This window comes from Acomys minous (assembly GCF_964271855.1).
Source record: "Acomys minous genome assembly, chromosome: 2".
Lineage (NCBI taxonomy): Eukaryota > Metazoa > Chordata > Mammalia > Rodentia > Muridae > Acomys > Acomys minous.
In genome coordinates, this window is record NC_140484.1 from 72147842 (window position 1) to 72162448 (window position 14607).

Consider the following 14607-nt stretch of genomic DNA (forward strand, 5'->3'; position numbering starts at 1 on the left):
GGGATTAAAGGCGTGTGCCATCGTGCCCGGCAGTCTGTTCTCTCTTTCCAGCATAAGTTCTGGGGATAACACTCAGGTCATCAAACTAGTGCTTTTTTTCTGCTGAGTCATGTCATTGGCATTTTTTTTTTAAAGATTTATTATGTATACAATGTTTTGCCTGCATGTACAACTACACACCAGAAGAAGGCACCAGATCTCATTATAAATGGTTGTGAGCCACCATGTGGTTGCTGGGAATTGAGTTCAGGACCTTTGGAAGAGCAGGAAGTGCTCTCAACCTCTGAGCTATCTCTGCAGCCTGTCATTGGCAATTGTTGTTCTGTTTTTTCTTTTTTCTTTTTTCTTTTTTTGTTTGTTTTTAATGGGCTTTTGAGACATGGCCTTGTGTAGTCCAGGCTGGCTGACTTCAAATTATTTACAAGGCTGGCCGTGAGTTCCTGATCTTCCTGCCCCTGCTTCCTGAGTGCTGGCATTACAGGCATGTGCTACCAAGGAATAACACTTTTTAAAGCTTTATTTATTTTTAATGTTAAGTATTAGTGTTTTGCCTGCATGTCTATGTGTACCACATGTAAGCCTGGTTATTGCTGAGGTCAAAATAGGACATCAGAGTCCTGGAATTGTAGACAGTTGTGAGCTGGAATGTGTTGACCCATGCCTTTGGTCTCAGTACTGGGGAGGCAGAGGCAGGCTAATCTATGTGAGTTTGAGGCCAGCCTGGTCTATAAAATGTGCTCCAGGACAGCCAGGGCTACACAGACAAACCCTGTCGCAAAACAAAACAAAACAAAAAGAAAGAAACTAAACTAAATTAAAAGAGTCTCACTGTGGAGCCCTGATGGTTTAGCACTCACTATGTGGACTAGGCTGGCTTTGAACTCATATAGATTTGCCTGCCTCTGCCTCCCAAGCGTTGGGACTAAAGGTCTGTGTCAACATACCCTACCAGAATGACTGTTCCTTATAGCTGGAAAAAAATTCCACTGTCTCTATATACATTTTGCAGTTAGATTTATTCACTTTGTTGTTTGAGTTTGGTTTGGGGTGTGTGTGTGTGTGTGTGTGTGTCGGGGGACGGGGGACGGGGGGGGGGGCGGAAATCCTAGGCTGGCCTTGAACTCCTGATGCTCAGGTCTCCAATTCATGAGTGTTCGTCTTACAGGACTGTACCACCATGCTGGCCAGAGTGAGGATATGAGCCTCAGTTCCTAGCCGTGTCTTATGTTTTTCCAGGTAAGATGATCTCCCCTCTAAAAGGCAAACGGAGTGAGAGGAGACTCTGCGGGTTGAAAAGTATTCCAACAGTAGGGTCCCGGGCACTTAGGAGCCACTAAGAGCCGAAGGCCAAGCGGAAGGCCAAGCGCAAGGTGTGTAGACCGTAACCGTCTGACAGAACAGAGATGAGCAACACCTACACACCACTCTCATAGCGGAGTAGGGCCCCATCCTTCCCAGAGAATCCCAAGTCCTTCCTGGAAACCCGGGCGCGGCCGGGCTGTGCAAATGGCAGGTCAGGGGCGAGCAACACAAAAGTGGTTTTGGTGAGGTCCCGCCGAAACCCTCCTGCGATCTCTCGGGAGGGTGCCTGAGGTATTCAAAACGGCTACCACGGGCTCCTCACCTCCGGGCGAGTCACTCCCTCCGCTCAGCCCATAGGGAGAATTTTTTTAGGTTTGGCATGGGCGAGCCCGGGGTGTAGCCAGCTAAGACACCGCAGCAGGCCACCGCGCATGCGCCTTAGGACGGGGCGGGGAGGGGTGGGAGTGGATGCGTGCTCGAGCACGGGCCCCGCCCCTCCGCCGCACAGCCCGTGACGTCACGGGGCGCCGGCCTCCGCCCGGCTGCAAGCGGTGAGAGAGCTAGCGGCGGACGGCCCTGAAGCCGCTTGGTCGGGAAGGGATGCGGGTGTCGAGATCTTTCTGGAGGGGGCTTTGGGGAGGACGGGAGGCCCAGATGCACCAGCCGCTCCTGCCCCTCGGGCTCTGCCCTCCCTCCTCCTCCCCTCCCCCTTGCATAAATGCCGGGACGTGGGGCCGCGCAGCGGACGACCATATGTGACACCTTCGTTTCCCGGTGGCTTCCACACTCTCTCACGCTCTCCTCCCACACCTGCCTGCCATCCAGATGTTTACTTTCAATAGCCTATCGCTCCTTTCCTGCAATAGGGTACTCGGAAGTTGGAGACGGATTTTAGACCATAACCCCCACCACTTCTGTGTTAGGGCCCCTTGAGCCACAGCGTTTCTTCTGTCTTCTTCTGGTCTTAAGGATCAGTATGACACCAATAAAAAGAAAGGAGATGGTCGTCTGTTGAATCCCTGCATAGCCAAGTTACCGAGCAAAGTGCTGCCCCATCGATCCTCATTACTCGGTGATCTTAGAACGTTTAGCTGTTTCACAACATCTTAACCGCACAGACATTAACGAGCCGGGTCGCATTCAGTGAGCGCCTTGCGTTCGTTCCTACCTAGCTGGTTAGTTTAACTTCAAAGTAGGAACTCTGGACCCAGACACTTCCGGTCTGGATTCTGGCTGGACTGTTTGGCTGCCAAACCCTAGCCCTAGGTCAACTGCTTCCTCTTCAGCTGAGAGTTCTTTTCGCGCCCCTTCAGAAGCGAAAGCACGCGTTCTTTCAGTGCTGTAAGGAGGTGAACTTTCGGAGTACAGAATCTTGGATTTTGGTCATGGCTCTGCCACTTCCTGTGTGGCCTCGAGCCGACCCACTGTCTTCTTCTCGCTTTAGCTTGCTTTTGCTTAACATGGGTGAATGCTTTCTGACCAGCAAGCTCTTGTCCAGTGCTCCCTCGCTGTCCTCCAACAGGCACTCCACAGAAGCCCAGACCCCTCTGCTCCCCATGGGCAGCTGCCAGGCAGGGCACAACTTGCATCTCTGTCTGGCTCATCATCCACCTTTGGTCTGTGCCACTTTGGTCCTGCTGCTCCTTGGTCTCTCTGGCCTGGGACTTGGTGGCTTCCTTCTTAGCCACACGACTGGCCTACGTAGCCCTGATATTCCCCAGGTAAGTTCCCGGGGGTGGGTGGGTGGGGTGGGGGAGTTGCCCACCCTTCTGGTATATTCCTGCCTCTGCTGCTAATCTCACTCTTTTTTTGCACACAGGATTGGGTTTCCTTCTTGAGATCTTTTGGCCAGCTAAGCCTGTGCCCCATGAATGGGACAGTCACAGGGAAGTGGCGAGGCCCTCACGTCATTGGCTTACTCACTACTTTGAACTTCGGAGATGGTCCAGACAGGAACAAAACCCAAACATTCCAAGCCAAGATCCATGGTAGTCAGATAGGATTGAAAGGTGAGATCTGGGGAACTCTGGGGTCCAGGAATCAGAGCGCTTAGGGTTGGGCCCTACCTCTGACTCCACCAGACTGGGGACCTTGGGCACATCTATAACCGTAGTCACTTTTGCTGTAGTACAGATTGGATAGTGTACGACACTTGCAGTGAATGTCGTCCACAGTAGCGGTCCTGTGTTTTGGCTTTGCTGTTCCAGTCTCTTGTTTCTTCACTTCTGTCCCAGCTTCACTTCTGTCCTTAGGCTTAACACCAAATGCCCTGCTCGACTGTGATGGAGAGGTAAATACGAAGAGAGAATTCAAGCATGCCAATACTGCTTGGGTTCGATAGTGAGTTCCAGGGCATCTAGGACCACATAGCAAGATCGGAAACCACCTTTAAAATATATATGACAACATTAAAGCACGAGTCACAGGTCACCATGTGGCTCACCCATTTAAAGTATGCAATTAAACTGAGCCATGGTGGTGTACCCCCTTTAATCCCAGCACTTGGGAAACAGAGGCAGGCAGATCTCTATGAGTTTGAGGCCAGCCTGGTCGACAGTGTGAGTTCTAGGGCAGCTAAGACTACAGGGAAAAACCCTGTCTCAGAAAAACAAAAACTAAAAAGCCCAAAGTATACAATTAAGTTACCTTTAGTCTTTTTGTACAACTGTGGAGCCACCCTGAAATCCATTTAAAAAAATATTTCTTCTAACTATCTAAGTAGATCTGCACCATTGCTTTCTTGTACCTCTTTCCCCCGGGTTCCCAGGCCTCCAAAGTCTGCTTTCTGTCTCCCGTGCTCAGCCTATTCTGGATATTGCTACAAACACAGTCCTTGTGACCAGCTGCTTTGACTTGAAATTAGATTGTTAAGGTTTATCATGTTGCAGCATTATTCCATTTCTTTTTATTGTTGAATAGTATTGGATGCGTATTCCATATGATCACGTATCTGGTTATCATCTGATTGACCTTCAGCTTCTTGTTTCCACTTTGGGTCATTAGAAATTATGCTGTTTCAGCCTCGCTGCTGGGTTCAACCTGACCTGGTGCTACAAACCTTTAATTCCAGCACTGGGAGACCAAGGTGGGCAGATCTCTTCAGGTCTTCGTCCAGCCTGATCTACAGAACGAGCTTCAGGCCAGCCAAGGCTACATAACCAGACCCTGTCTTTTAAATTAAAAAAAGAAAAATGAAAAAGAAAGAAAGAAGAAAAAAAGGAAAAAAATACATTAAAAAAAAAAGGAAAAAAAAAAAGAAACCAAAAAAAAAGAAATGATGCTCTTCTTAGCACCTTAGTTTTTGTGTTAGTACTATGGGGGACATAGTCACACATGGATTGTAAGATCGCTCTTTGGTTAATCTTTTGGGGAACCTCCAAAGTGAGGTACCATTTTATAGTCTTACAACTGGAGCTTTGGGTTTTCTTCCATCCTCACTGCACTTTGTTTTGTTTGTTTTTGTTCTTGTTTTGAAACATGATCTCCCCCCTTCCCTGCCCCCCCCTGACACCCCCCCCCCCGTAATTCTGAGTATCTTAGAACTCACTATGTGGACCAGGCTGGCCTCGAACTCACTGAGATCCTCTTGCCTCTGCCTCCTGAGCACTGAGATCAAAGGCGTGCCTCGCCTGTGTCCACTCACCAGCACTTTCTCTCTCATTTTCACTGTACCGCCCCAATCACTGAGAAGCCCTTCTCACTCTGGCTGGGGGAGTGATTCTACAGGTTTCTTGGCTTCCCCGTTCAGTTGCTTAATACGGACATAGAAGAGTACACCTGCCGGTTGTGCGAAGTAAAACAGAAGGTACAGGCTACGGCATCTGAGCGTGAGCTTTCGGGATGCTGAGCCGTATGTAATTCCAGGCAAAGGGAGCAGCAGACACAGAGGCCTGCAGATGGCAAGGAACCGTGATGGCATGTTTAGGAGCTTCTCGGGGTCACTTTGGATGGTGCAGGAAGGGGTGCTGAGTGGAAAAACAGCTCCAAAGCAGGAAGTAGAACCTCAGGGACGGCCTTTGAATTAACTAATTATGCACTTACTTGTCTCTGTTCATGTGTGTATGTGTGTGCGCTCGCACACATGTGGCGGTCAGAGCGGGTAACTTGCAGGCGTTGGTTCACTCCTAGGTATAAGCTGCTGCTGCTGCTGCTGCTGCTGCTGCTGCTGCTGCTGCTGGCATCCCATATAAGGTTTTGTATGAGCTGGGAGTAGTGGCTCACACCTTTAATCCCAGCACTAGGGAGGCAGAGGCAGGTGGATCTCTGAGTTCAAGGCCAGCCTGGTCTACAGAGTGAGTTCCAAGACAGCCAAGGCTATACAGAGACACCCTGTCTCAAAAACAAAAAAGGGAAAAAGAGAAGAAAGAAGGAAAGAAAGAAAGAAGAAATGTTGTATGCAACCCAAAGCGGTTAGGCTTTCTCTGGTGCACTGGGCAAACTCAGTCTACTCAAGAGAGTCTCAGGATTGGCTCCATTCACAGGACAACTGGAAAATGACTTCTAAGGAGCCATTGAGTCAGGCATCTTAGTGCCTGCCTGTACCCCACCACTGGAGAAGCTGAGGCAGAAGTGCAGGTTGGAGGACAGGCTGGACTATGTAGCAAGGCCCTGTTTTTAATAAAAGGCATAAAGTTTGGTGTAGCAAAGCACGCCTTTGATCCCAGCACTTAGGAGGCAGAGGCAAGTGGATTTCTCTGAGTTTGAAGCCAGCCTGGTCTACATAGTGAGTTCCAGAACAGCCAGAGCTACATAGTGGGACAATGCCTCAAAATAAAAACAAAAAGAAAGGGGAACCGCCGGGCGTGGTGGCGCACGCCTTTAATCCCAGCACTTGGGAGGCAGAGGCAGGCGGATCGCTGTGAGTTTGAGGCCAGCCTGGTCTACAAAGTGAGTCTAGGACAGCCAAGGCTACACAGAGAGACCCTGTCTCGAAAAATCAAAAAAAAAAAAAAAAAAGAAAAGAAAAGAAAAAGAAAGGTGAAAAAGAGAAAGACATGGTGGAAAAAATTAGATAAAACCTTTGTGAGTTACGAGGGGCATTCACTGTCTGGGATTAACAGTACAATACCTGGGCACCAAGGTCATTGAGCAGTGGAGTAGGGAGAAGAAGTTATGTCCAGAATTGTACATGGGCGTTCTTCAGTTGTGGCTATAATGTATATGCCAAGTTGTATTTCTCTCTTTCTCATTTAGACATATATGGCTTTCCATATCACTACCTGGTCTGTTATTTAATGGCTATTACTTTAATCGATACATCATGTTTTCAAATGTTTTCTCACTAAATAACACTGTTGTTGCCTGGTTATTTTGTATTTGATAAGGTCAGAGCAGACGCCCTAGTGTATGTTACTCTGTTTTTTCTTTTGTTGGTACTTTAGGGCCTCTTCCTAGGCGAGAGCTCCACCATTGAGCTACACACCTAGCTCCTAACATACTTGTAGTTTAAATTTTTTATTTATTATTAGTGTAGGGGAGCAGTCGGAGGACAGCTTTGTGTAGACAGTTCTCTCCTTCCGCCTTTACTGGCTTCTTTGTGTGCAAAGGACTTTTTCTGGATGAACCATCTTTCCTGTTCCCTTTCCTCTGCTTTTCATACTGTACATCTGCTTCTGGTGTTTCTTAGTTTGTGACAGGGTCTCACTTAGCCAGAGTTGGTCTCAAACTCACCGTGTTGCCAGAAATGATCCCAAATTCCTGAGCTATCTGCCTCCCTGCCTCCACCTTCCCCTTGGTGGGATTACAGGAGCGTGGTACCACTCTCTCTTACTTTATGCTGGCCTGTGGTCCACGAGCATTCTATCAGCTGCGTCATCCCCAGCCATGTAGAAATTCAGACCATACAGCAGCGATCAAAGCCAGGGTAGGTTCACCAACAGCTTGATGAGCATCCTCTTTGCCCGTTTAAAATGATGGTGATTGAGGTTGGACATGCTGGTTCGTGTCTATAATCCCAGTGGTTGGGAGTTTGAGGTAGGAGAACTGCCATGAATCTAGGTCACCAATGACTAGAAGATGGTTTCTAGTCTACTCTGGGCTACAAACAAAAAATGTTCGGTTTTTGTGTCTTTCATAGAAATGCCCTCAACACTTAAAACTGGAAATTTTTATTTTATTTTATTTTTTATTTCATCCTTCCTGAGAGCTTTCCTTGGTTTACATGTTCTTTAATACATCTGGGTGACTCATACAGTGAGGTGACAGCCTGACTTTGTGGCTTTTGCACTGAAAATTGCCCCACAGGTATTTACTAAGCACGCTATCCCTTGTCCAGTAATTTGAAATAGGGTGTGGAGTTTTAATGGGTTTTGATGCCCAATGGATAACTGATTTCTTTAAAAGGACAAGTGTTTCTTTCTTCCTTTCTTTCTTTGCTTCTTCTCCCCCTCCCCCCCGAGACAGGGTTTCTCTGTTATAGCCCTGTCATGGAACTCACTCTGTAGACCAGGCTGGCCTCAAACTCAGAGATCCGCCTGCCTCTGCCTCCTGAGTTCTGGGATTAAAGGTGTGCACCACCACGCCTGGTTTGTAGATGTGCACATGTCTGTGAATTCTCTGTGTGTGTGCATGTGTGCATATGTGTGTTTGCATGTGTGCATATGTGTGTGTTTACTGGAAGAGGCCTGAAGAGGTCAGGTCCCTTGAAGCTGGAGTTTCCTGCAGTTAAAAACTTGTAGTTGTAGGTGCTAGGAATCGAACCCAGGTTCCCTGGAGGACCAGCCAGTGCTTTTTGCTGCAGGCCATCTCTCTGACTTCCCAATCAGTATTCCATCTTGTGTCTTGTGCCTCTTGCAGGGTCCTTTGCAGGAGAGTCTGTCCTCGTCACAGCCAGAGTGGCCTCAGGAAGGACTCCGGGGACCTGCCTCTATTTTAGTGCTGTTCCAGCAATCCTGCCCTCTAGCCAGCCACCCATATCCTGCTCAGAAGACGGAGCTGGAAACGCTACCCTGAGCCCCGTGATGGCTGAGGAGTGTGTCAGGATCTGGAGCCACGAACGCCTTGTGCTCACCAAGCTGCTCACTTCCGTAAGTGCCTGAGGTTGATGTGATGTCTGAAAGGGGTGAAGAGCAACCTCACTTCATAGAGAAGGGATGGGCTTGGTCTGGCATTCTGCCATGCTCCCTTACAATCCTGGTACTCCAGAGTCTGAGACAGGAGGGTTGAAAGTTCAAGGCCAGCCTGGGCTATGTAATGACAGTGTATTAGAAAAAGAAGAACTTTGATTGTGATAACCCCGCCTTAGGTTAGAGACAGCGTGGTCGAGAGCAAGCCTTTCGAACCTGTCTAAGAGTTTCTTCCTTGTCTGCAAAAGACAAACATGATCTAATCTACGAATCCCAGTAATTTCGGATTGAATAAGAACAGCAGCAGGAACATCGTCAGCACAGGCAGTACCTGACGCAGGACAGGTTTGATCACAGACAGCCATTTGCTGCTCGCTGACTTAGAGGCCAGCCTTGTCTGTGTAGGGAGCCCCAGGACAGCCAGGGCTACATGACCCTGTCTAAAGAACGAACAAAAGAAATTCAGATGTATAATAAGAGGCAGAATGGGCTAGTTGCTGTCCTGGAGATCTGAGCAGTGTTACCCAGATATAAAGCAAGGAGCAGTTGACCCCACAGTGAACATTTGCAGAGGGCCTCCCTAAGGAAGGTGGCTAGGCGGAAAGAGCTGTACACAGTTTACAGTATACAAAGCACTTGTGTCCATTATCTCATTTGATCTTAAGATAATCTTTTGAGACAGGTACTATTATCTCATTTTGCAGATGAGGAAACAGGTTTAGCGTGGGAGTGAACTGCCTAAAGGCACACAGCTGGTTAAGTGGATAAGCTAAGGCAGCAGTCCAGCCCCCTTCCGAGCACGGTGCAGCCTTTTGGGGTTCACAGGAGGTGTTAAGGGATGCCGAGGAAGGAAGCAGGAGAAACCCCCATCTCAGGGCCAGTTCTGAGCTACTGTGAGTACAGTGTGACACTGACACAGGAGCCATACAGAGCCCTTAGGCAAGAGAAAGAATCTCTCGGTCGGCAGGCTGAGACATGCTCGTCCTCCATATTAAAAAGAGTCATTTGTGCCAGGCATGGTGGCGCATGCCTTTAATCCCAGCACTCAGGAAGCAGAGGCAGGCGGATTTCTGAGTTACAGGCCAGCTTGCTCTACAGAGTGAATTTCAGAACAGCCAGGGCAACAGAGAAACCCTGTCTTGTCTGGGATGGGAGGGGAGTAGGGGATGTGTGGCATTTGTGGGAGCAGAATTTGGCTCTACTTGTAGTCTTTAACATGTGAACAGCTGGCAAGATGGCTTACCTAAGTAAAGGCATTTGCTGGCAACCAGCATTTTATGGCTGGAGAGATGACTCAGTGGTTAAGAGCACAGGCTGCCCCACCAGAGGACCTGGGTTCAATTCCCAGTGCCCACATAACAATTTATAACTATTTGTGACATCAGACCTAGGAGATCCGATGCCACTTCTGGATTCTGTAAGAACTGCATGCAGGTGGTGCACAGAACAGCCATATACAAATATAGATTAAAAAAAAATACTTTGAAGGGGTCTGGAGAGATGGCTCAGTGGTTAAGAGCACTGCCTGCTCTTCCAAAGGACCTGGGTTCAATTCCCAGCACCTACATGGCAGCTCACAACTGTCTGTAACTCCAAGATCGGACACCATGGCACATTAAAAACAAACAAACAAACAAACAAACAAACAAAAACCAACCACTTTGAAAAGGACTATGCTTGGGTGTGATGGTAGACATCTGTTACCCCAGCACTCCAAAGGCTCAAGACAGGAGGAACACAAGAGTTTGAGAGCAGCTGAGCTATATAGCAAGACCTTGTTTAAGAGAGGAGGGAAGGAATGTGGAGGATAGTGACCCTGGGGAGGCCTTCGGGGCGTTCGGTGCTTGGGCAAGAAAGCAGTTTGGAAACCGTCAGGACGAATGTTATCTTTCATCTGCCCCATAGCTGCTCCTAGGTGTCAGGAGGACCCTGCCTCATGGAGGCTTGTCTTGGTGAGGTAGGGGAAGATTCCCAGCCCTCTCTGCTGTTACCACCTCCCTGTCCCTCCATGTCCCCACCACTAGGAGGAGCTAGCTCTGTGCGGCAGCAGGCTGCTGGTCTTGGGCGCTCTCCTGCTTCTGCTCTGTGGTCTTCTCTGCTGTGTCACTGCCCTGTTCTTCCATCCACGGCCAGAGTTCCACTGGTCTAGAACACGGCTGTGAGGGCGCTGGCCTGCTCCTTCCTCTGCTCTCAGGTGAGCTTCTGTGGGAATCGCGGTGGGGAAGGGATGGCAGTTGTGACCTGGTAAAGCAGACTCTGTGTGTCCCTGAGAGTCCTGTTCACCCATGGCCTTATGGGAATTGGGATAGTCTTCTCCATAAACATACAGCATTTTTATTCTTTTTACTTTTTCCTTCGTCTCTGTGTGTATGAACACATATGTGCTGTAGTGTGCACGTAGTGGTCAAAGAACCACTTGATGGAGCTGTCTCCCTCCACATTTACGTCGGGCCAGGAGAACTAAATTCAGGTTGTCAAGTCTGCTTTCATGACAAGAACCTTTACCTTGCTGGCCCTATCTTTACTATGCAACAGGTAACCACAAAAAGTACATTTTGGCAAATTATCATAAAGTGGGCACTTGTAAATGCCACCCAAGGAGAAAAAGACTGCTCTCAGTAATTCAGATGCCTCTCCTGAGCTGGGTGGTGGTGGCGCACGCCTTTAATCCCAGCACTCTAGCACTCAGGAGGCAGAGGCAGGCAGATCTCTGTGAGTTCCAGGCCAGCCTGGTCTACACAGCAAGTTCCAGGACAGCCAGGACTACACAGAGAAACCCTGTCTCGAAAAACAAAAACAAAACAAACAAACAAAAAAAAAGAAATCCTGTCTCAAAAAAGAAAAGAAAAGATGCTTCCCTTCCTTCCTGACAGTGCTCAGTCAGGAAAGAATACACTTTACAGTTTACACAACTGTGCATTGCAAGCGTGTGATTAGTGACAGGATCACAGCCAATGAAGTTTACTGAAGGTGTGATGATTTAATATGAAAACTTTCCCCAAGTATGAATGTACTTTGATTTTTTTTAAAAGATTTTATTTACTTATTAATTTTTCGTTTTTCAAGACAGGCTTTCTCTGTGTAGCCTTGACTGTCCTGAACTCGCTTTGTAAACCAGGCTGGTCTCGAACTCACAGCGATTCACCTGCCTCTGCCTCCCGAGTGCTGGGATTAAATGCCCGGCTTATTTTATTTTGTATACATTGCTTTGCCTGCATATACATCTGCCTGCTAGAAGAGGCCATCAGATCACACTATAGATGGTTATGAGCCACCATATGGGTGCTGGGAGTTAAACTCAATACCTCTGCAAAAGCAGTCAGTGCTCTTAACCTCTGAGCCATCTCTCCAGCCCCTTTCTTTATTTTATTTTTAATTTTTTTTTTAATTCCACGGTGCCCAAGAAGGCCAGAAGAGGGTGGTGGAGTTAGAAGTGGTTGTGAGCTGCCAGATGTGGCTGCCACCAAACCACCAGCACCCTATTTGATTCTTTGTTTGTTTGTTTTGAGATAGGGTCTCATTTGTAGCCCCAGTGACCTGACACTTACTGTGTAGACCAGGCTGGCCCCAAATTCACAGAGATCCACCTGCCTCTGCCTCCTGAGTGCTGGGATTGAGGACATTGACTGGGCCTTATTTTTTAACTTGATATGCTCTCATGCATATCCTCTGTGATGTCTTCCAAGTAGTGTTCTGATCATAAGACGCACTGGAGCTGCACCTCACATACACCCACCATGTCAGCAATGATGGATTAAGGGGGTTCACGTTTGACAATCTCCCCTAAATATGTAGTCCTGATTTTTTTTCCCTGAAAGTTAATATTTATTTATTCATTTTGAGACAGGATCTCACTGTGTAGCCCTGGCTGGCCTGAAGCTTGCTAAGTAAACCAGACTGGCCCCAAAGGCCTGCCTACCCCTGCCGCGTGAGTGCTGGGATTAAAGGCAAGCACCACCACCCTGGCACAATTATTATTATTTTTATATTTTTTAAAAATAAATTTGGTCCTTCGCCTCCCGAGTGCTGAGGGACCCTGACACATCAACAATTGGGACTTCTGGTGTGTCAGTAATAAATTTTATCTATACCTCTCAAAAATAAATAAATAAATAAAAACAAATTTATTTGAGAGGGAGCCATGTATTTGTGTGCATGCAACACTGCACATGGGGAGGTCAGGGGACAATCAGTGTCCAGAAGTCACAGTTCTCTCTTTCCATCCTGTGGGTCCTGGGACTCAAACTCAGGTCATCAGCCTGTAACAGAGCCATCCTGTTAGCCTCCTGGAATTCTGCTCAAACAGCTGAAAAGAATCTAACGCGTGGCAATCCCTATCACTGGACACATGCTAGGCCCAAGCACTGTATATGGATTTTCTTCATTTAGTCATGATTGCTCTTAGAAAATAGTTTTCTCTGCGAATTAGCTATTTGGATGGAACAAGCTTGGCAAATGGAGCAATTCACATCCTCTCACTGAGTTTAAAAAAAAAAAAATCAACCTAAAAAAGATCTTCACCATGCTTGAAAGCTATAATCTATACATCCAGCTCGCAAGCCTTTGCCCAGGCTCTGCTGGCCTCTGTGTGCCAGGACGTCTCTATGGGAGACATGGAGACAGCACAGACTGTGGAACGACTCCAGCCCAGAGGACCTGGAAGCGCAAGATCTTTGTGTCGACTTTCCTGGGGGCTAGGCCTCACCAGCCATCTTCTCAGAACAGGAAACAGGGAGCCCACTGAGTCAGGACTGGGGAAAGGCTTCTAGCTTTCTGGCCCCTGGTTGATCCTGGGGTTCTGAGGCTGGCCCTGTGATTCTGAGGCTAGCCCTGTGGGATTCAGTCTGTAGCTCCCCCTTGCTCTGTGACTTCTGCGTTCTTGTAGAGCTTCCTCCAGGGGCCTTCTTACTGTCCTGTTTCCTTTCTTTTCTTCAGGTGGAGATCATATTCTTGGGCCTCCTTCTGAGTTTAGAAGACCTATTACAAAAAAAAAAAATGAAGAACTGGAATGTGGGAAAATAAATGGCTTTTTGACCACTATTGTGTAAGGTATTTATTGGGAATTGGATTAAAGTAAGCACTGGGGGTACTTTTCCTTGTTGACTTAAAGGATTTTCTTTTCTTTCTTTCTTTCCTTTTTCTTTTTTGGTTTCTCCAGACAGGGTTTCACTGGATAGCCCTGGCTGCCCCCGGAACTCAGAGATCTGCCTGCCTCTGCCTCCTGGGTGCTAGGATGAAGAGCATGTGCCACCACGCCCTGGTAATTTTTCTTACCGTGTGTGTGCGCAGGCTCATGGTGTATGTACGTTCCATGGCGTGTGCATGGGGGTCACGGAACAATTCTGTTCTCATCTTCAACCTTTACATGGGTTCAGGAGATTGAACTTGGGTTGCCAGATTTTTATGGCAAGCTCTTTTGGTCCGCTTCCTTTTGTGGCACCATGGATTGATTTGAACATAGGGCCTCACACAGGCTAGGAAAGCACTCTGCCATGGAACAGTATCCCCACGGTCTTTTGTTTTGCTGGTTCTTTGAGACAGGGTCTCACTATGTAGCCCTGGCTTGCCTGGAACTCACTGTGTAGACCAGGCTTGCCTCAAACTCAGAGATCTGCCTGTCAAGTGGAGTGCTGGGATGAAAAGCCTGAGCCTTGCTCTCTGTCCTTCATTTTCTCTTTTTTGAGATGAGCTCGTATATGTGGTCCATGCTGGCCTGGATGTCCAGATGACTAGCGCCCTTGGTATCTTTGTTGACCTAAGTTTGGAATACAAGTTGGCACAGGGCTTAGGTCGCTTAAAACTTTGGCCACATTCGTGGATTTGCTTTGGGAAACATTTGCTTTGCTTTGTTGATACTAGTACCCCTTCAGGCTGCATGCTGCTGTGGAATTTATATCCTCCCGCCATAGACTCAGCCTGCTGAGTGCTGGAATTGTAAACATTAAGCCACCACTATACCTTAGAAACATACTGGGACCCCCGACTGTGCCATTTGATCACATGTTTTCTTCCATGAACGTAAATTGATGGTTCTGGTCAGGTAGGGGCTTTCAGATAGTGGAAATGCTTTGACAAATCCGTCATGACTTTTGGCAAGTCATGCAACCCTACTGTGCTTCAGTTTTCCGGTAAGGATTGGACCCACAGGGTTTCTCCAACTTTGGCACGTTCATCCTCGCACTTGGGAGTTCAAGTCTAGTTTAGATATTTATGAACATCAGAATAGTCCGGTTTCCCGCCT

General features: G+C 47.8%; 1 protein-coding gene across 3 annotated transcripts; it reads left to right on the forward strand.

Moving 5' to 3' along the window:
• Positions 1–1165: 1165 nt before the first annotated feature.
• Positions 1166–13406, forward strand: TMEM219 (transmembrane protein 219). Of its 3 annotated transcripts, none has more exons than XM_084771908.1 (6): positions 1166–1236; positions 2825–3023; positions 3122–3311; positions 8098–8327; positions 10391–10560; positions 13302–13406. In XM_084771908.1, the coding sequence occupies exons 2-5, from the start codon at positions 2859–2861 to the stop codon at positions 10526–10528; spliced, it is 723 nt and encodes a 240-aa protein (XP_084628034.1). In that variant the 5' UTR covers positions 1166–1236; positions 2825–2858; the 3' UTR covers positions 10529–10560; positions 13302–13406. The 3 variants fall into 3 exon arrangements, with proteins under 3 accessions (XP_084628034.1, XP_084628033.1, XP_084628032.1); XM_084771907.1 differs by lacking the exon at positions 1166–1236 and adding an exon at positions 1737–1853; XM_084771906.1 differs by lacking the exon at positions 1166–1236 and having other exon boundaries at positions 1906–3023.
• The last annotated feature ends 1201 nt before the right edge of the window (positions 13407–14607 follow it).